The sequence below is a fragment of the Anabrus simplex genome, chromosome 10 (assembly GCF_040414725.1).
Source record: "Anabrus simplex isolate iqAnaSimp1 chromosome 10, ASM4041472v1, whole genome shotgun sequence".
Lineage (NCBI taxonomy): Eukaryota > Metazoa > Arthropoda > Insecta > Orthoptera > Tettigoniidae > Anabrus > Anabrus simplex.
This window is the reverse complement of record NC_090274.1, coordinates 43,761,955-43,783,839: the sequence shown is the minus strand read 5'-3', so window position 1 is coordinate 43,783,839 and position 21,885 is coordinate 43,761,955. Positions and strand designations below refer to the sequence as shown.

Sequence of the window (21,885 nt, the reverse complement as noted above, 5' to 3'; positions counted from 1 at the left end):
TCGAATCCCACTGTCGGCAGCCCTGAAGATGGTTTTCTGTGGTTTCCCATTTTCACACCAGCAAATGCTGGTCGATGTACCTTAATTAAGGCCCCGGCCACTTCCTTCCAACTCCTACGCCTTTCCTATCCTATTGTTGCCATAAGAGATGTGTCGGTGCGACGTAAAGCAACTAGGAAAAAAAAGTAAGCATGAATGGATTTTTCTCGTTATTACGTTAAATGTTTGATCTGCCTCAGTCTCATCCTTGGCTTTGACAATATGAAAGTGACTGAGGTATGAGCGATGCTAGTAATACCATTCCTTATGCAGCCAGTCCCTGGTATGAATGGTATGAAAATATCACTCATAGGGTCAGCTGGTGCGTGCATTTCAGTGGGCTTGGCAGACTGATATGCGAGCAACTTCTGACTTGGTGAGGAAAGCAACGGGAAGCTACCTCACTCCTCATTTCCCTAGTACGCTTCTTCAGTGATGCGTAGGCTATGACAGCTGTTGGCATAGCTGTGGAGGATCAAACCAACCTTCGGGCTGAATACCAAACATACACAACACATACATAATGACTTGTTTACCAGGCGAGTTAGCCGTATGCTTAGGGCGCGCAGCTGTGAGCTTGCATCCGGGAGTAGTGGGTTCAAATCCCACTGTCGGCAGCCCTGAAGATGGTTTTCTGTGGTTTCCCATTTTCACATCAGGCAAATGCTGGGACTGGACCCTAATTAAGGCTACGGCTGCTTCCTTCCAACTCCTAGCCCTTCCCTAACCCATCGTCGCCATAAGACCTATCTGTGTCAGTGCGGCGTAAAGCCACTGGTAAAAAAAGACTTGTTTTGCGTAGCTATTACTGGAGAACAGTCTAATTGAAAGTGTAACTATGGATTTTGTAGCTTTTAAGCTGAAGGAGGAAAGGAGGATACTGAAGAACGCTTGATTGCGACACCTCATGTTTTAATTGTCAGAGACAAGGCCGCTCTTTGTACATTTCAATAAATTTCTCTAGCAGTACCTTTGTCGACTCCATGCTTTCCTTACAAGAGGCTTGATCTGTGAGGTGAGGTTTTTCCGTTGAGGCGCTGACAACAGGTCTTGCCTGTAGCAGATGACGCCTCGAACTGATCTCGCTCACTAACGAGCAGTCCTAGCCTTAATTTCTGTAAAAATATTTTCACTGCCTTGTCAATACTTTATACATTTTATTTTATTTAATTACCGTACATGTACATTAAATAAAATAAAATGTATAAAGTATTGACAAGGCGGTGAAAATATTTTTACAGAAATTTGAATATAAGTCAATACGGACCACATGGTGAAAATAATCAATTCAGTCCTAGCCTGTCGGAACACGTCACAAAAGGCCTCGTCTGTCACAATTCCTTTCCGTGTATGGCCAGCTAATGACTAGGAAATCTTTGCCCAACCTTCATGGCCTGTGATGTAACCGCGTCACTGCGGCTGAACAGTATATGCTAATCGCCTGCCTGCCCGCCCTATTACAGTACTGTACGCCCACGGGACAAAATGCCCAGCGTGAACACTTCTGGCTTAGACTCCAGAGCCTTCTCCCCTGATCTTAAACAGATTTTCACTTAAATTTTATTCAATCGTTTTTCTAATGATGCACAAACATACAATGACTGAAATTTAAAAGTGACTTTCCTTCTTATTCTGAACATGACCGATGCATAAATACTTTTTTTTTAAATTCTGACCAACATACAGACAAAACTATTTTATTTATATAGTTACCCCTTACTCACAAGAAAAGCACCTCATTATGATATAATAATAATATACAACTTTTTTTACGTCGCACTGACACGGATAGGTCTTATGGCAACAATGGGATAGGAAAGGGCTAGGAGTGGGAAGGAAGAAGCCATGTCCTTAATTAAGCCCCAGCATTTGCCTGGTGTGAAAACGGGAAACCACGGAAAACCATCTTCGGGGCTGCCAACAGTAGGGTTTGAACCCACAATCTCCCAAATGCAAGCTCACAGCTGCGTGACCCTGACTGCAGGGTTAACTCGCTCAATAATAATAATAATAATAATAATAATAATAATAATAATAATGAAATGGCGTATGGCTTTTAGTGCCGGGAGTGTCCAAGGACAAGTTCGGCTCACCAGGTGCAGGTCTTTTGAACTGACGTCCGCAGGCGACCTGCACATTGTAATGAGTATGAAATGATGATGAAGACTACACATACACCCATCCCCCGTGCCAGTGAAAATAACCAATGATGGTTAAAATTCCCGACCCTGCCGGGAATCGAACCCGGGACCCCTGTGACCAAAGCCCAGCACGCTAGCCATTTAGCCATGGAGCCAGACGTCAATAAAAATAATAATAATAATAATAATAATAATAATAATAATAATATTCATTCCCACATAAGTTCACATGTGCTCCTTAGTAGGGCATAACGAATTAAAAAAAATAATGGCAACGTTATTAGCAGTAACTCCTTTTCAGTTTTCAGATAGTGAAATTGCCGGATATATTAGTCGCACAAGAGCTTTCTTCTACGTGCAAGTAAACCTACCAGCACAAGCTTGGTGTATCTCAATACCTTCAAATACCACCAGATTGAGCCGTGATTGAATCCATCAACTTAGGCTCCGAGAGAGCATTCTATCATTCGGGCCTGGCTTGTTCCTAAGTATATTTTGAACTGCAATTGTTACATTGGCAAGACATATACTGTATATGAAGGACTATGGCGGACAAATTAAAACAAAACTACAAACAGAAAAACATAATCCAAAACCAAGATTACAATATACAGTACAGTACAAGTTGAAAATACAACAAACAATTCTTTTCAGACTACAGCAATACTTAAATCCTATCTGAAACAAAAAACTCGAGGATTAAAATACTAGGACATCCAATGATAACAGTTGTTTCCATATAATTACATGCCCCTGAATTATTCCACTTTCCAGAAGAAAAATGTACGAACTTTACTGAGTGTATTACTAAATGTTTGTCATTTATACTCTGGAGGCTATCATAGTTTAAATATAATTACCATCATAAGAACACACTCAAGAAAATGTAACTGGAAGAGAACACAAAAACTGATAACACATTGAAAATCAACAAAAATGTGCAGAAAAAGCAAAGACTTCAGACTAAATATTTAAGCCAACAAGTATGCTTCCAGCTGTGCTTTCCTTTTCACGTTTATTCACAGAAAATGATAATGCTATTGGTTTTATGTCCCACTACCTAACTACTTCTACTGTTTTTGGAGACTCCATGTTTAAGAGTATTCATCTCATATATTTACATGATTCTGTTTCTTACATAAAATAGCCATACATCTTTCATTAATATCATTTGTAACCAACCAGTTGTGCAGAAAGAGATCTAAAGAAGGATTTTCCAGTTTTGAGATTTTTGTGATACTAAAATTGGCATAAGATATACTGATTATTTTATAAAAAGTTAATGCTTCTAGGTCCAATACTTCAGAAGATATCAATTATTGGCTGTTGACATGAAGAAAACTGTAGTTTGAGAAAAACTTATTTTCTTAATAATCGTACAAAATTTTTGTGATATTTAGTAACGAAGAATTGAACTTCTTAGTTTGTTATAAACTTTCATAGGTAGCGCAATAAGCCAAAACAAAAATGAACTTTCATGCCCCAGACACACTGTTCAGCTCTGCTGTAAAATTTCCACTGCCAACTTCGGGCCCCCTTCTCCGCAACTGGTTACATTTAGATTATACTTTAAATATACCTTATTATTATTATTATTATTATTATTATTATTATTATTATTAGACGTGAGAATCTTTTGGGTTTTAGCTGTGTTAAACACTTGCATTTGATAAGTTCATTTTAAAACGTAACTGTGTTCTTTGGGTCATCAGACCATAGACTGGCTTGATGCAGCCCTCCATGACACCCTATCCTGTGCTAAACTTAACTGCTGCATTACTTGAATCTGTCATATTCATGCTTTGATCTACCCTTGTCGCAAAAGTGCAAGAATGTAAGAAATGAAATAGAAACTGTTGGACAGCCAAGGAAGAATGGCTGAAAGAGAAGTGCAAGAATGTTGAAGGTTGTGTGGTTTTATAGGGAAGATAGGTGCTGCATATAGGAAAATCAAGGAAACCTTTGGAGAAAGAAACCTAGGTGTATGAATATTGAGAGCTGAGATGAAATATATATTTGACTGAGGATGACCCTATGCCGGGTCGAAACATGTCTATTTAAAATTTCATCTTAATTGGATGTAATGTTGAGTATTGACTAGGAGGATGATAATCAACACACTTTTGCACAATTTTTAAGAAGTTCAACCATCAAAATGGATCTAACATGAGATTTATAGTCTGTAATCGAGTTGATTCAGGATATCAGTAATACCATGTAAGGTGAAACCTTGTGTGTGGTATATAAGAATTTTAACACAAAAGATATGTTAAACAATGTTGCCTGAAATACAAGAATAGTGTGATGGATATGATGAACAGAATATATATTAGAGCATTGAACAGAAAATAAATATGACGACGCAGACAATTCCATTTAGTTATTTCTTCAATAACAGTATTATTGTTCAAAACCATAGGCATCAATTCAAAACATCCTGCTTCAGGTCTCTCCGGAGGCCATACACAATTATTAAAAACACACAAGTTAAGATGTTTCAGACTTACAGGATCAGGCATGGATCTCAGATTTTTAACCAAGATAGCAACAGGCGAAAGCAATGTTGTAGTAAGAGATGTCAACTACTTTCATCCAATCGCAAGAACAAATCACAAACATAATTTTCAGTCCAAATCAGTAGTACCCCACCCCAGCATGCAATTTGTAGCTCATGGGACTTGTCCTGATGTACATTTCAATACTAATAACAAATATTCTCTTTTCATTCCCGTGCATTTAATAACTAATGAATAGGGTAGATCAAGATTTAAATCAGATGATGTAAATCACCAAATGATTATTATTTAAGTAACAAATAGATGTTTTAAATGTCAATCTAAAAAGCACAAACATTAGAGTCAGTTTAAAATTCAAACAAAGTTAACATTTAACAATGTAGAAAGAGGCAGGAAATTTGAGCGAATTGGTTTTGTGATTAAATACTGAAGATTGTCAAGATAACACTGAAGGAAAGATTAAGAAAAAAGTGATTAACATGTCCTTTAAGAGAAATGCATAAGATTTATTTCAGATCTTGAAAACTTCAGCTATAGATGTTGACATTGAAGTAACAGTTGCCCAACTGCAAAATGTATGCTGATTTGGAAAACACGAGGAAATAAAATCTGCTGGTGATGCTTAAGTTGTGAGGAAATACAATTCTAAATATGACATGGCTAAAACTGATGCCATCTGGTAGTTTTCTTTGTGAATCCTTCCATGTTAGTAGCCTAGTTAGCGAAGAGTATAACAAATTAAGTCCAGCTGAACAAATCAAGGATTTATATTACCTTAATAAAAGATCATTTTGAGTCTAAATTGCTCAATGTGTCTCCATTCCAAGTTTATCTACCACTTTTTGAGGGACCAGTATTAAACTATGGTAGAAGGTAGGCTTATAGAAAAGAAAACAAAAGGAAAAATTTAAAAAGGGAGAGTTGGTGGAAGTAAAATTTTAAATAGTTGGCAGTATAATAGCACAAACTGGAAAATATGTGATTTCTATGTCAGCACTGCATCACCAGGTGTGGAAAGTGTTTTTCCTACTTTTGGTGGATTGCACTCACAACTTGTGATATAACTGGGGACAGAGAAAGCTTTCAGACTAGTACTTCCAATGAAACACACAATAATACTCAATATGATGGTATATGTAACCATTTGGTATTAAATTTATAATAATGAATCTCATTAAAAAATGGTTTAATCCTCTTCTATGTTACATAATTTAGTTTTGAAGTAAATTAAGAAATAATTACTTGATTCGCATTTGTTTGTTCACTTTCCATTACTTACAATTTAATCCTAATAGGCCCAGTATTTGTATTGTAACTTTATATTGTGCAAATATTAAAACTTATGTAAAATTATCAATTTAAGACTTTTTTAAATTACAAGCAAGTGGGATTCAATTCACAGGTCAACTTGAAATTTATGATAATCACATTAACAGTAGATAAAAAATGCCCGATTTGATTTTTTAAATCACTTCATATAAACAACCCTGCCGATAAATTTACTGCTAGTTTTCGATCACCATCAATACTGATCATAGAATTTTCATATTCCTTTCCACACGAATAGATATAGGCTACAGCAATTTGGCTAGTATACTAAAGTCAAACCAAGAGAAGAAAAGCACATGAAGCAATCTCTGACCTTTCTGCAGATTATAAATAATTGACACATTTTCCAGTAAGTTAAGCCTTTGATTTTCCCGTTTAGAGTTTTACAATGTTAAATACATACATACTCATTTTAACATAAATTAGACCACCAGTATCCAGCAGAAATAACCTCACAAGAACTTACAGCAATTTGGCTCCTATTCACATTCCAGGCGAGCATTGAACTAGCAATGTTAACAAAGAGCTATTGTCAAGTTTACACCACAAGCATCCTAACAGTGCACAATCCTTATACACAGCTAAATGCCTCAACCTAACAAAAACAGGATGAATCAGGAAGCTGGAATTATTGGAGAGATAAATTCCGATGAACTCAAAGAAGAGAAGATGGATCGTACAAAAAGAAAAGTAACCAAGAACTGTACCTCAAAAAAATAAATCTCTGACCCAAGAAGATTAACCAACCAGATGCTGGGGTTCTTTCAGAATGTCACAAAATCTATGCTGTGTTGAGATCAGGAGATGAAAAGGACCCAGAAGAAAAACAGGGAACTCAAGTCGGAACAGCCTACAAGTCTAGAATCAACAACATCAAGACTTTCCAAGAAGAGATTAGAACCCAGACTCAAGCATCAGGGATGGAGGAAAGGAGAATAATAGAGTAAAAAATGAGGCCGTACTGGGTGCAGATCGAACCCCAGAAGTAGTTGAAATGAATGTGGTCCAGAGTCGACCTAAATGACAAGGAAAAAACAGCAAGAGATGTTAATAACAGAAACAGTATTTCAGTTGGAACTGGCCCATCAAATTTATGTTAGTAGTACGAGAAAGAAAATATAGGTTGTTCCCAAACATGTGAGAAGTAATGGGAGGGTGGGTTGTTTGGTCACTACACCCCAAAACAACATAAAATGTCCCCAATGCCCTACGGTTAATGGTTTAAGAGCTATGCCTCTTTTAGTTATTAACTGGAATCCGGAGATAGCTTGTATTTAGGATTCTATTTGGAGTCAGGTATGCTGTTACGAACATTGCAGTACTTCGCTAGTGTGTGAAACAAGGTTGCCATCTCAATGCCTGGAGTGTTCCCACGTGTTCAACAATCAATGAAGTGGCCTGCTCACGCGCATGATGGACATTTTGAGGACTTTTTGTATTAGAATGCAGTACCCCAGTTGGTACACCAACATGACAACAGTTACTCGACATGGGACGTGCCAGGTAAGCCTATTACCAATACTTCCCAAACAAATTTGGAAAGTCAGTAACTCTTAAACAATAGGGAATATGTCCATAGGGACTTCTTGCATTGTATAGAGGTGTACTATCCACCCTCGATTACTTCCCATATGTTTGGATATACCCTGTATATAAAACAACACTGCAGCTGTATAAATAAAACAATGCACAAAAATATATGAATATATCACAAGTGCAAAATCAATGTGTTTCACAATCTTACAAAATGAAAGAAAAAAACAGATCCATTAGAAAACACTAATATTGCACTTGTACTGTCATATTAAAGAAGTTGCACAGACATTCAATCCGAACATAAATGTTACCACTTACCTGCATGCAGTGAATGGACAATCCCGGTCCAGTATAAAGTTTCTTGTGACATATATGACACTTGAAATGTTTAGCCTTCTGATGTTGGATTAAGATTTTCTCATCATCAAATTCACGGTTGCAATACCTAATATGTTAAGGAAATATCGTGGAAGATAGAAAGCAGATTTATGAAGTACGCATTTATTAATTCAAACAACAATTAATAAAATAATTACTGTATTTACTCATGTATTTACCCCTGGCTTTTCAAAACAAAGAAAATGAAAAAAATAAATCTTGCATACAAGTAATTAGAGAAGAACAACGATACCGCTTCACAGTGGGTACAAGTCTTATTGCAGCTCTGATGACATCTCACAAATTTGTGAATAGTTCGTCCGTACGACCCACGCAATGAAAACACGCACCAAAGTCATGCGGTACTTTTCGTAGTTAAGAAATAGGTGGGTAGTGTAGGCCTACAGCAACTCTGATGAGGTCGCACAAATAGGCGAATAGCTTTGTGTCCAACCCGCGCATTGCAAGCATGCATCAGTCATGCTATGTCTGTGTTTTGTAGTTAAGAATGTCCGCCAGCGTAATAGTTAGCACAATTAGCTGCCGTTATTGTGAGTCTGCGTTTGATTCCCGGTACCGTACTGCCAGAGATTCGAAGGTTGATATGCGGTAAAAATGGTACATGTAACTCCCCTCCACTGGGGGCGTGTCTAAAAAGAGCTGCACCACCTCAGAATTAGGAAACGAGTTTAATTGAGAAATATTCATGGTTGTTGCTATTAATATAACAAGTAAGATCATTAACAAAGTGATCTTCAATATCTCGTAGCTCGGGCCAATACAGGTTTTTTTTTTTTTTTTCGGAAAGAAGCAAGTTTAAAAAGTGATAAAAACTATCCAATTATAACTATTGTTTTACTCGCCAACATACCTAACAACAAATAATAATAATAATACTGATTTTATGTCCAACTTTACCTGCTGCCATTTCTTAATGGATACAGTACTTTTGCATCCATCTCTTGGCACAGGCCAGAGTAAAGTGTAGTTTTCACCGAAGTCCCAGTCTCATCCACGGCTGTGACAATATGGAAGCTGCTGGGGTATGGGTGGTGCTGAGTAATGACATTCAGAGCACGACTAGTGTATCTGAGTGTTATGAAAGGTGTTGCTCATAGGGTCAGTCGTGCTGCAATAGCACTTTCTGATCCAGTGAGGAAAGCAATGGCAAACTACCTCACTCCTCGTCTTGCCTAGTACGCCTCATTTTGGTGCTGCCATTGGTTTTTGCTGTTTCCTTATAACCGCATAACCTTTGGTGGTGCTATTTGAGGATCCAACCAGCCTCCGGGCTGATGATCTAACAGACAGACAGACTTACTTTTTTAATAGGCATGAAATATACTTAAAAATAAGGGTCTGGCTTTCAACAGCCACAGTTATCAAAAGAATGCTTCCAGGCACTATGTATTACATTCGTAAGTACAACTGTAACATACACGAGTTATCAGCTGGTGGTTTGGCACGCTTGCTACAACACGGTTTTATTCAGAAGGAGTGGCTTCTGCTACATATATATCAACTGGGAATATCAGAGACCATCTCCAGAATAATATATAAGTAGTAATAATAATAATAACGTAAATGTTTCCACCTTTTCAATACAATATATTCACAAAATTACAAAATTATACGGTACTAGTTTCGACCCATCTAGGGGTCATCATCAGCCGTATTGGAGCAAAGATCATTTGTGGCGAAATCCTAAGACAATATTATTTTAAAGAATAACAAGTGAAATGAGATGTTATGATAATAGTTAATAATACAAGGAATATACATACTAAGAGGTTTTTAACAAAGAATAAAGTATAAATGGGGTGTTGTAAAAATTATAATCATGGAAATCAGTAAGTTCTTGTATTGAAATGAAATATGGCTTAGGAAGAGGGCTTAAGGTGGGGCTGAAGGGTGCGGGAGAAAGTGTAATTGTCTTGGAAAAGTACCTTTGATTATTTAATCACCTTAAGCCCTCTTCCTAAGCCATATTTCATTTCAATACAAGAACTTACTGATTTCCATGATTATAATTTTTACAACACCCCATTTATACTTTATTCTTTGTTAAAAACCTCTTAGTATGTATATTCCTTGTATTATTAACTATTACCATAACATCTCATTTCACTTGTTATTCTTTAAAATAATATTGTCTTAGGATTTCGCCACAAATGATCTTTGCTCCAATACGGCTGATGATGGCCCCTAGATGGGTCGAAACTAGTACAGTATAATTTTGTAATTTTGTGAATATATTGTATTGAAAAGGTGGAAACATTTACGTTATTATTACTTATATATTATTCTCAGTTCAATACGGACCAAAAACATGAAATTCATAACCATCAACCATCTCCAGAAACCATTTGGGAAGATATTCACATTGTTTGGACTCTACAGTCGGGAACAAAACTTTTTGTAAAAGGTTCAGAAAGACAGGACCTCGAATGCTCTCGATTGTAGTGCACCTGCACGGCTGACAAGATGGCAGTGAAGATGACATCTCTTGGAATGATGACACGCCGATAGCAGGGAAGTTGGCGGGGCAAGACGATAATTCAAATGAAAGAAGTAATCAGGTTTACTCATGTTTACTGTGTGGTAGTACCACTGCTCAACTGACAGAGACAAATGACTGGCAATTAAATTATTTTGTATCAATATTGCACAATATGAAAACAGGACACCCTTAACCCTTTTCTCTCTATGTGGTCGACTACGAAGTGAGATGAATCTTCGTAGTGAGTTTTTACGACCGTATGCCCTTCCTGACGTCAACCTCATCAGAGGAATTAATGAGATGATACGAATGACGTGATATAAGTAACTAAAACTAACTATATTTACTTTATATGTACGCCTAAAAGTCATGTTCACCATTTATTGCCTTTTTTACATTTAGAAATACTGCCTTCCAACAAAAATAGCCAGAATAACTCAAATACATTCATAGGTTTGTTAAAGAATAGTGTAGAATGTTTACATGTACAATTTATAGCTCTTTACAGCCTAGAAGTCATATGTTCACTGCACATAATTTGAGGTTAGCACATATTGGAACCCCCCAATTACTTTTTTTGGCTGTAAAAGTGGGGAAGAAAGGGGTCTAATACACGAGCAAATACAGTAAAACATTATATTTATTAACACAGAGTGTTTTTACATCAATTGCATGACTTGACATTTTATTTTTAATTATATTGTTACTTTCAATGTTTAGCATACCAGGTTGGTGGATGATACACATAATAGTAAAACAATATAAAGACCCAATATTGTGCAAAAAAAAACCCTAATCTTTCCTTATACAGCTTTTGGATAAACTATATTACGTGTCCTTCCATTTGGAATTAAGATGTATAGATGGTTTGCATTTCCAACTTTTGAACAACCCATGTCGATTTGACAATGGGAGTTGATGCTAATAGTGAAAGTCAAGTGAATGGGAAACTGCAGACATTTAAATTGAAACCATACATTCAAAGGGATGATTTGGATTGGAAGAATGAATACTACTTCGCCCACAGCATGTTCAATCATGATGGTGGCTTCAATAACATTCAGCATTAATTACTTGACTGAGAGTCATTTTCCATTGCAGAGAGCAAGAGGATTCAGATTCCTGAGAAGCACAATCAGTGCCCTAATATTCATCCCACGATGTGCGAGGGTACTCCACATAGTTCCAAGTTGTTCAAAAACTCTGCTGTGTAGTTGACAGCCTCATCTGTATTACATGTCATGTTGACAAGACTTGTAAATTTGTAGACCACCCAGCAATTCTTGTAAAAGTTGCTTATTGATGACGTTGACAGCATAATTTCTTAGAGAAATAATTGCTCTTTAGCACAGCCATGCGTGATTGGTGAAAAGCTGCGACACATTTGTAAACACTGCCTCTTTCAGCTGTTGTTGAGGTTGTAAAAATTCTTCCTATGCTTTACATCGCCACATGTCCACCTTGAACATCCGAGGTCACATTTCCTACTTGAAGTACATTATCGCCAAACTGCTCGGCAGAGGGACTGTTCAAATGAACTTGCATGTTTGTTGACAATCTAAGTCTTTCAATGCCATCCCAAATATATGAATATTTGACGCAGGACCGCATTTCATCCGCCCTGGTTCCATGGGGAATAACCGTCAAATGTCGCCAGCCATCACCATAGTGACGCCTTCCATTCTATCATTGTTTCATCCAAGATAACATCCAGTGCCTCAAATGAGGCATGCAATCCTGTAGAACCTTGGCCTTTCTTTGAGTTCTTGAAATGTTACATGTTGGAGTCCCTACGCTTGTCATATTTAAGGATAACTCAAGGCTAAGTAAGATGTCCTCCCTCCTATGGAGTGTCACACTACTGCCTCCCTCCTATGGAGTGTCACACTACTGCCACAGGCAGATTAACCCTTGTCAAGCGGATTACATTTTTGGTTGCGAGCGTAATTAATTTTCGTGATTTTATTTTTTATTGTTAACAAACACGAACAATCCGAACATTTATGTTTTAAACTAGAATTGTTTGCAGTCCTGAACCTGATTTGTGACCTCATTCCATTCTATGCTTTCCTCATCACTATTATTGACTTTGTCAAATTCTGATTATTAATTCTACCAATAATACCTAGGTACTTATCATCTGAATCTGTCCTGTCACATGCTGTTCTCACACTCAGCTGCATCAATTTCACTTTTTCACCCATTATTGCTAATTTTTTAGTATTCATCAACACTATCTAGTAATTATGCTCTATTTCAGACTTTTTTTTAATTCTTCTTTGGGATATAATGTCTATAATAGTTAAAACACAAAAATTTGCAATGTCAACAAACTTGAAAAGAACATCATCGTGGAAATATACAATTCCAGATAAAGCAGTCCTTCGTTCGGGTGGGAGCAGACAAGTCCTGAATAAACATGTGTAATGCTTGGCTAAGGTTAATAGGGAAAGTCTTCCCGGTACCACCTTGAGCATCTAAGGAGAATATGCAACCCCGTTTATCAAAACTGCTCTAGTAATCATGTCAAATAAATGCATGGACTATTTACGATTCATTGTCCTCTACGTATGCAGCAAGCGAATGTGTCATAATTTCTTTCTGTACTTTATTTGGGAGGGCAGAATCCCTGTTTCTAATCATTTGCGGAAGTCCAAAACTTTTCAGGTCCGATCCAACGATATAATCCTATCCTCAATATAGATGAGTACTTTGTTGAAGATGTTCTTACCGAGCACGATAGCTGCAGTCGCTTAAGTGCAGCCAGTATCCAGTATTCGGGAGATAGTGGGTTCGAACCCTACTGTCGGCAGCCCTGAAGATGGTTTTCCGTGGTTTCCCATTTTCACACCAGGAAAATGCTGGGGCTGTACCTTAATTAAGGCCACGGCCGCTTCCTTCCCACTCCTAGCCCTTTCCTGACCCATTGTCGCCGTAAAACCTATCTGTGTCGGTGCAACGTAAAGCAAAAAAAAAAAAAAATTCTTATTGTAGCTTATACTTGTTGCAATATGTCTTTGGACAGACTCTCCTCAGTGTTCGTCTATAACTGCTCTGAATTCGACACGGAGCATGTCTGCAGCATAACAGCAAACGGATTCTGCATAATCTTAAGAGATTGAGATGCAGCTGCTTCTTCCCATGAAGTGATCGTCTTTTCCAGAAGTCCTCTATGCTGGCAAGCCTCTTTGTTAAGTTCCGTAGACCCTTCCATCAAATCATCAAATGATGTTGGACCTCTTACTTCATGCAGTAGCAGTCGCATTGTACCCGAGAACCTTGAAATATCACCGGACTGAGCCGGGATCGAAACCGCTAATCAGCTCGAGAGACAGCTACGCTGGTTATTCAGTTATTTTCCTTTCTAAAGTGATTATCCAGTCATCAGCTGTCCATACTACTACTATTACTACTACTAATTATTATTATTATTATTATTATTCCTACTTTAATTTGATCTGTTCTGCACTGTTCATGTTTTGGTATATCTCTTCTAATCTTATCCTTCAACACATCCTTTCTATGTGATGCATCCAGAAATACCTGACTTCTAATTAATTCCATTACGTTTGTTTTAGATACATTTAAGTTATTTATTTACCGTTTTCATGCATATTTTGCACCTTGTACGTTTTCTCAAAGACCGTGTTCCATACAGCAACTTCCTCATATCCTGTCTAAGATAGATTCAGAGAAAAGAGTTTGCTTTATCTTCAAAAGTCATGGCTACCAGTGATTCAAGTAGATTCAAAGATGGATGTTAGATTAACAGTCCACGTTTTTCATGTCACTGTCACTGTGTAAAGATTCACTGAAGTATAAATGCATGTCAACAGGATATAGGTTGCCTAGTGACATACGGTGCATTCGATTACCGTATCCCAAGACAAGTTTTCCACTAGTTCTTCATCCATAACTTTTGGTACAGCGTTAAAAAAATACTTCACCGGGCGAGTTGGCCGTGCAGTTAGAGGCGCACGGCTGTGAGCTTGCATCCGGGAGATAGTGGGTTTGAATCCCGCTGTCAGCAGCCCTGAAGATGGTTTTCCGTAGTTTCCCATTTTCACACCAAGCAAATTCTGGGGCTGTACTTTATTAAGGCCACGGCTGCTTCCTTCAACTCCTACGTCTTTCCTATACCATCGTCGCCATAAGACCTATCTGTGTCGGTGCGACGTAAAGCCACTAGCAAACTGGAAAAAAAAAAAAAAAAAAAAAAAAACACTTCATGCGTGTTAAGTAATGTTATTTCTGCGTAAAAGTTATGTACATCAACTAAATCCGTTCGTCTTCACTTTTTACTTCTAAAAAGCTGTTTAGTTTCAATTTATAATTGGTACTCGTGCATTAAAGTACCTTTTGAGAGGGGCGAAGTGTCAACTGCAGAACAGCCATTGCAGTATTCAGTATCAGTTCATTTAGCTAACATACAACCCATGTGCTTTCTGTTTGCTGCTGTATTCCGGGTGTTATTGGCGCGCTATTGACTTCCCATACTATTACGATTTTCTTTCGTGCTAATATTTCATTATTCATAAAGTTGGTAGTCGGTCTCTGTCTTTAAGATTTAGGCTAGTTAACGGTTTTAATTTACGTTCACATAACCTTTGTTAAAGTTCCGTGTGGAGTGAAGATGGGCGAGCCTGACCCTCCTCACGTAAAAAATAAGAAGGGAAAAGCACTGAGAAGTGGAGAAAAACAGCGTGGTCTCAACGTTTTTAAGAAGTAGTTTAGTGACTATACTCGAAAATGTGACGAGGGTAGTAGCCGCTACTACTGGCATTTCTAGAACTAGTATTTATCGAGTTAGAAAGGAACTTAAAACTGTAGGAACAGTCGGAATAAAACGAAGTTAGTGGACAAGTATGATTAGTTCACTAAGAACGCAATTCTTGATTTATGAATTTCATTTTCCGTATTGACATTTACCAATCTTCATAAAAGGAAAGAAAAATTCCACCTAATCAATACATTTATTTTCTTGTAAACTATTACAATCTAGGACCGGTTTCGACCCTTCATAGGTCATCCTCAGCTATATCAGAATCACATTTGCATTTCTATCTTATACCTCTGAAAGACCTTCATGATGTATTGTTTCATAATATTTCAGTGAAAACTTATCTAAAAACTTACAAATTTCTAAGCGTTGTGTTAAAATTAAAATTAAAATTACAAAACTTTGTCTATTATATACATGCCCTTGGGCTGACAGAATGCATCCTTGGGTTGATTAAGCACATATCTTAAGTATTGCTTATTCTGTTGAATCGAAACCCCTTTTATACTTATGTACAATCGTGAATAGTAAAATTTGATAAATAAAGCTTGCGTGATAATTATAGTAAAATATCATGTTACATCTTTATACCTTATTGCTGAAGTGATATTTTAGGCAAAATATAAGTGCGTGTTAACCTCTATAAAATATTTTTACATAAACACACTAATGTACATTAAAGTCTAATCATTGTACTTTAAAGTCTAAAATACTTATTGCATGAATCTTGCGTTGTTATGTGGTAAAATATTATAACAATTTGTCTTGTATAACATCAGATATTGATAATGTTTGAATGTTTAAAAGCCAACCATACACGGCATATTCAAACATTATCAATATCTGATGTTATACAAGACAAATTGTTATAATATTTTACCACATAACAACGCAAGATTCAAGCAATAAGTATTTTAGACTTTAAAGTACAATGATTAGACTTTAATGTACATTAGTGTGTTTATGTAAAAATATTTTATAGAGGTTAACACGCACTTATATTTTGCCTAAAATAATATCACTTCAGCAATAAGGTATAAAGATGTAACATGATATTTTACTATAATTATCACGCAAGCTTTATTTATCAAATTTTACTATTCACGATTGTACATAAGTATAAAAGGGTTTCGATTCAACAGAATAAGCAATACTTAAGATATGTGCTTAATCAACCCAAGGATGCATTCTGTCAGCCCAAGGGCATGTATATAATAGACAAAGTTTTGTAATTTTAATTTTAATTTTAACACAACGCTTAGAAATTTGTAAGTTTTTAGATAAGTTTTCACTGAAATATTATGAAACAATACATCATGAAGGTCTTTCAGAGGTATAAGATAGAAATGCAAATGTGATTCTGATATAGCTGAGGATGACCTATGAAGGGTCGAAACCGGTCCTAGATTGTAATAGTTTACAAGAAAATAAATGTATTGATTAGGTGGAATTTTTCTTTCCTTTTATGAAGAACGCAATTCGGCAAAAAGTTCACGAGTTTCTCTTTAGAAGTGAAATACCAACAATCAACAAAATCTTAGTCTGTGAAGAGTGATGAAACATTGCCTTTGTTTTTGCGTGCAACGCTTCATAGGCTTTTAAAAAACTTTAAATTTCAAGTTAATGTCACGTAGGGAGGAAATAGTTCTGTGGCAAAGACGTTATAAATGTGACAGTGATGACGACAACATGGAGGGGGCCGAGTAACCTATCTTAATTGTACTGAATATCATCCTGTGGCAAAAGTTGACACCGTGCAGCCCAAAGTTTGTGACAATATAAGGAAGTGAAAATAAAGCAAATCTTACTTGGAATTCCTTTTAGAGGAAAGAGGTGTTCATTGTAATGTCTAGGAACCAACCACCCCACCCCCAGAAGTAAATTTACTTTTATAACTTAATAAAGAGTAGCAACTGCCATTGTCCATGGGTAAAGTAGCTACTTGCATTCCTATTGGCCAACTTGAACAGAATGTGATGTCATTGCCATCAATGCTGATAATTAAATTGCATTACCAACCCCGGCTGAATAAAAGCGCAAAGAAAAAACACCATGTAAAGGAAACAATCGCTTTGTCACTAGCCGGACCTAATCAATCCAGACCAATCGATTTTTTACTGACGCAAAATATAAGTTAATTCACCTTTTGCACACTGTCCAACATAGAATGTGCGCTGCTATCGCCCTACAGAATGCTAGAGACCTAAAAGCTGCTTTGCGGACCTAACCCCAGACCCCCTTCGCTTGATCACAGTCCAATGGTTTTGTCACTAACCGGACCTAACCAATCCAGACCAATGGTTTTAAATTAATTCAGCTTTTCCACACTGTCCAATACAGACTGCGCTGCAACCACTTTGCTTAGCACTAGTCTTAGTTCAAAAATAAAGAGGTTGGCAGCATCGTTAGACCAGCCGAGCATGTACTCACGTCCTTAGAGAGAAAACCGCGAGAAACAAACAAACGACAGTCATTCTGCGCGCAGCTGAATGTAGCGAGTATTGTGCTGCACGGGGTCAACTATTGATCGTTGTAGATCTCGCGGTTTCTTGACTGATGTTTTTATGCGACTAGTACTGCAACGCGTACATGGCCAGACTTGTTATTCTTATCTCCCAGGGAATTTGAGATAGGGTATAGTTGAAACGTCGTATGGCTTTTAATGCCGGAATATCCAGGGACGGGTTCGGCTCGCCAGGTGCAGGTCTTTCTATTTGACGCCCGAGGCGACCTGCGCGTCGTGATGAGGATGAAATGATGATGAAGACAACACGTACACCCAGCCCCCGTGCCATTGGAATTAACCAATTAAGGTTAAAATCCCCAACCCGGCCGGAAATCGAACCCGGGACCCTCTGAACCAAAGGCCAGGACGCTGACCGTTCAGCCAACGAGTCGGACAGGGTATAGTTAATCTACTGACACAAGTCTCACATTTAACCAACTGCTAGACAAATCCAATATGATGGTGGGTAAGCATGACATCCACCACTTGTGCATCATGCTCTTCAACATCACAAACTAACATTTTTGTATTAACAAAATAGTGTATTAAATTAAGTCAGAATTGATGGGATAGGGACACAACTTGGTGAAACTGACCTTTCAAAAGTACGAACAATACAAGAATAACTTGTGAATGAGCAAATCCAAGACTGTTCACAAACTATTTAATCTATTCCCACACAGTGACAGGTAAACCCATCATGACTGGCTTGTTCATTAAGATACGACGGGTATAAAAGTCATGGTGTATGCAAGTCATAACTGCATGTCCCCAACTAACGATTTCTGTCAGCAACAAATTCTAGTGTGGTATTAGGCTCTACGTCAGCACTAGTGTGTTTTACAGGCTATACCATTATCCAAAAGGCCATTTCTTCAATATTTAATTTCTAAATTATGTCATCTTGATCACGAAAAGGACCATTATGAGAAATATGTCTCAAACATTACGAAAAGGATGGAACTAGTTTCTTTGTGACAGTGATGACGTTAATGACTCACAAGTGTCAGGTAATTTAGGTGCCATGCTGATATGGGGGCGCAACTGTGAGCATGCATTCGGAAGATAGTGGGTTCGCACCCAGCCATCGACAACCCTGAAGATGGTTTTTGTACTTTCCCGTTTTCACACTACACAAATGCTGGAGCTATACCTCATTTAAAGCCAATGCCCCTTTGTTCCCACTCCAAGCCCTTTCCTGTCCCATCGTCGCCAAAAGACCTATCTATGTCGGTGTGACATGAAGCCAATTGTAAAATATATATATATATATATTACTATTTAAGTTCTGATGAATCAGAGTACAGTGAGTACAGTGATTCGACACCTGAAAGTGAAAGTAACGAAAGATATATCTACAATTATAAACTCAACACAGCATGGGAACTGAACACATGGAATCGGGATTGCACAAGTAGGCCTAATGAATGTACAGACATTGGGGAACTAAATGCAATAATCACGAGGCGTCTTTGCGATAATCCTACAGAACATCCAGTCACAAGCCCCTTCCTTACGAACAGGGAATAGACTTTACTCATTCAGAATCGATGTAGGTGAGCAAATACTAGAAGAGATAAAAAGAAATAATTTCTTCCATTCCCCAGTACTTCCTCTAGCAAAAATAACTGTATTACAATGGGTTTAAGATACATCAGCCATAAGTCACATCACTGCGCAGCAAGAATTAAAATGGTTAAGAAAAGTGTAAATCAATATATATTATACACGTCAGGTTATATTGCCTATAAGACAACCAACAACTTAGCTAGCAGAGAAATAACAGAATAATGAACACATTATTCATATCACTACAGCAACTGTCCAAAAAAAGATACATAACTGAAATGCACCAAAGACAATATTTAATGCCCTTAAAAGAACAGTATAATTGCCCATGCACCGAGTGCTCATCGGCTTTGAAATAACTAAATCTAACAATACCTTTAGTTATCAAACAATGAATATAAAAAGTCAATATCTAATGCCGAGACATGCAGAATTTGTAGGCCTAATGAAATTTGCATCAAGTTATTCCTACACACAAAGAATTTAAAAAACAGCACGACCATTCATTTGAATACCACGCCCGTAACTATTCAGAGAATTAAATAAAATACAATTTTCTACCTCGATTATTAATCACTGCGAAGTAACCCAATCATCTCAAATACCTAAAATTAGTTCAAATTGATAATCTTGTGTTAGGTAACATCGACCCAAACTGAGCCGAACCATTCAAAAGGATACCAGCACCAAGGTTTTGACTGCTTCTTCTTCTTACGTCCCATTTCTCAGACGAAAATATACAATAATTCCAAAACAATCACAGCAACACCCACTGCTACACTAGTTTACAAAATAAATCTAGGTAATACAATTTTAGACGGTGAAGACTAAACGTAATGGCGTTAGCAAAAGGCTCTAAAGAAAAGCACTGCCTCCGCAATCATGTTGCATTTTCCATTATCACATCACATTACCGAGGCATCCCCCAGATGACTAAATCGACGATCATGGAATAAATATCACTGCAAAAATTCTATTTGCTTTTCGATGCCTTCGTAAAAATAATCGATACGCACGAACTTTCTCTACTTTCAATTTAAAATGAATTTCAAATTCAGTTATTATTACAAATGCTGCAGTAGAAGTAAAAATGTTTTGTCTGACGACAAAGACATTTCTTTCTATCTGTCTTGATCACAGAACTGTTTTTACAATGGCGGAAATCGAGAATGTCGCCGGGGATGTACTGTCACCACATTATCCTATTATGTTTCATATTGCAACCGGTATTTCAGCATAGTAACATGATTCCTAATACCCTAGAAACTTATGAATGGCATATGTAAACTAAATGTAGAGGAGCGCTTGAAAACGCTTCTACTTGTTCTTGAAATTTAGGATATGCCATGTTATAATACATGTAAACACTCGAATAATGAATTTTTCATTTGACGTGAACGAAATTTTTTGCCATAATTTATCGCTAGTGGACAAAAGTCTTCTACCTAAAGGTTTTTTAGGTAATTACCAAACTTCATTGATATTCACCTCCAGAATATCAGAGATTTTGAATAAAATGGGCCAAGCATCTGCAAAAGCTCAGTCTTTACGAAGTGCTATTACTACTGCTGATCGTATTCGTAAGTTTGACCATAGGGTTTATTTCTTGACTGATCCAATTGACAACAGTGGGAAGGGTAGTGTTGTTGGTTTGCTGAAAGTTGGCAGAAAGAAACTGTTTATATTTGACAGTAGGGGTTTTCACCATGAAACTGAACCACTATGTGTCCTCGACTTCTATGTGCATGAATCAAGACAAAGGAAGGGACTGGGCAAGCAGCTGTTTAGGTTTATGCTACAGGAAGAAAATGTAAAACCAGAACATCTGGCTATTGATAGACCCTCATCAAAATTTCTAGGTTTTCTAAAGAAACACTATGCTCTTGAGAAAATAATTCCTCAACCTAATCATTTTGTAATATTCGAATCCTTCTTTGGACATAATTCTGGAATATCCAATACCAGGATAGAACAGAAGCAGGTATATGGTTGCATACCAACATACAGAGAAACAACTGCACCTTCCTCATCTGTATTTTCAAAAGAACAAAAAAGAGCTGGTTCAAAATTCACCATCACTGAGCCATCACAATTTGACCGATATATTGCCCCTAAACCTGCATCAACTATTGGCCTGTTACTTCGGGACCCTGAGAGTTGGTAAGTTACCAATTAGATCAGCATTTACAATGAGATTGTAATTCTCAGGAAAGACTGACTAATAGAGTACACCTGTAATATTTTTACTTATCTTGACTTGCTAATAAATGTAATAATGACCATTAGTACTTGTCGATTTTGAATATTTATGATTGTATAGCCTAATTTCTACTCGTGGATAATTTAATCAACAGTGTGTACGGTAAGTAAAAATAGTACGGCTTCATGCATTAACATTTATTTCTAGACTTCTTCTGAGCCGATTATAACACTTTTCAATGTCATTCAAGAACTCTTACTGAATGGATTCCAAAATTAGACTTACAATGGTGGGATTTTCAGAAAACCCATCAGAAACTTTTTTTAAATTTCATTCCCCACCCCAGAGTAGTAGAGATATTTTGTGTCAAAACATCAATTCTGTGAACTTA

At 37.1% G+C, this 21,885-nt stretch overlaps 1 protein-coding gene across 3 annotated transcripts in view; it reads right to left on the bottom strand.

Moving 5' to 3' along the window:
• Positions 1 to 20,142, bottom strand: part of BuGZ (Bub3 interacting GLEBS and Zinc finger domain protein) — a 140,754-nt gene extending 120,612 nt beyond the window's left edge. For all 3 annotated transcript variants that reach the window (XR_010861151.2, XM_067154989.2, XM_067154990.2), the window contains exons 1-2: positions 19,976 to 20,142; positions 7,880 to 8,006 (exon numbers count right to left, since the gene is read on the bottom strand). Coding sequence is in view for 2 of the 3 variants with exons in the window: in XM_067154989.2 (XP_067011090.1) it covers positions 7,880 to 8,006; positions 19,976 to 20,016 (168 nt within the window). In the remaining variant the exon portion in view is untranslated. The remainder of the gene's footprint in view (positions 1 to 7,879; positions 8,007 to 19,975) is intronic.
• Between the last annotated feature and the right edge of the window lie 1,743 nt (positions 20,143 to 21,885).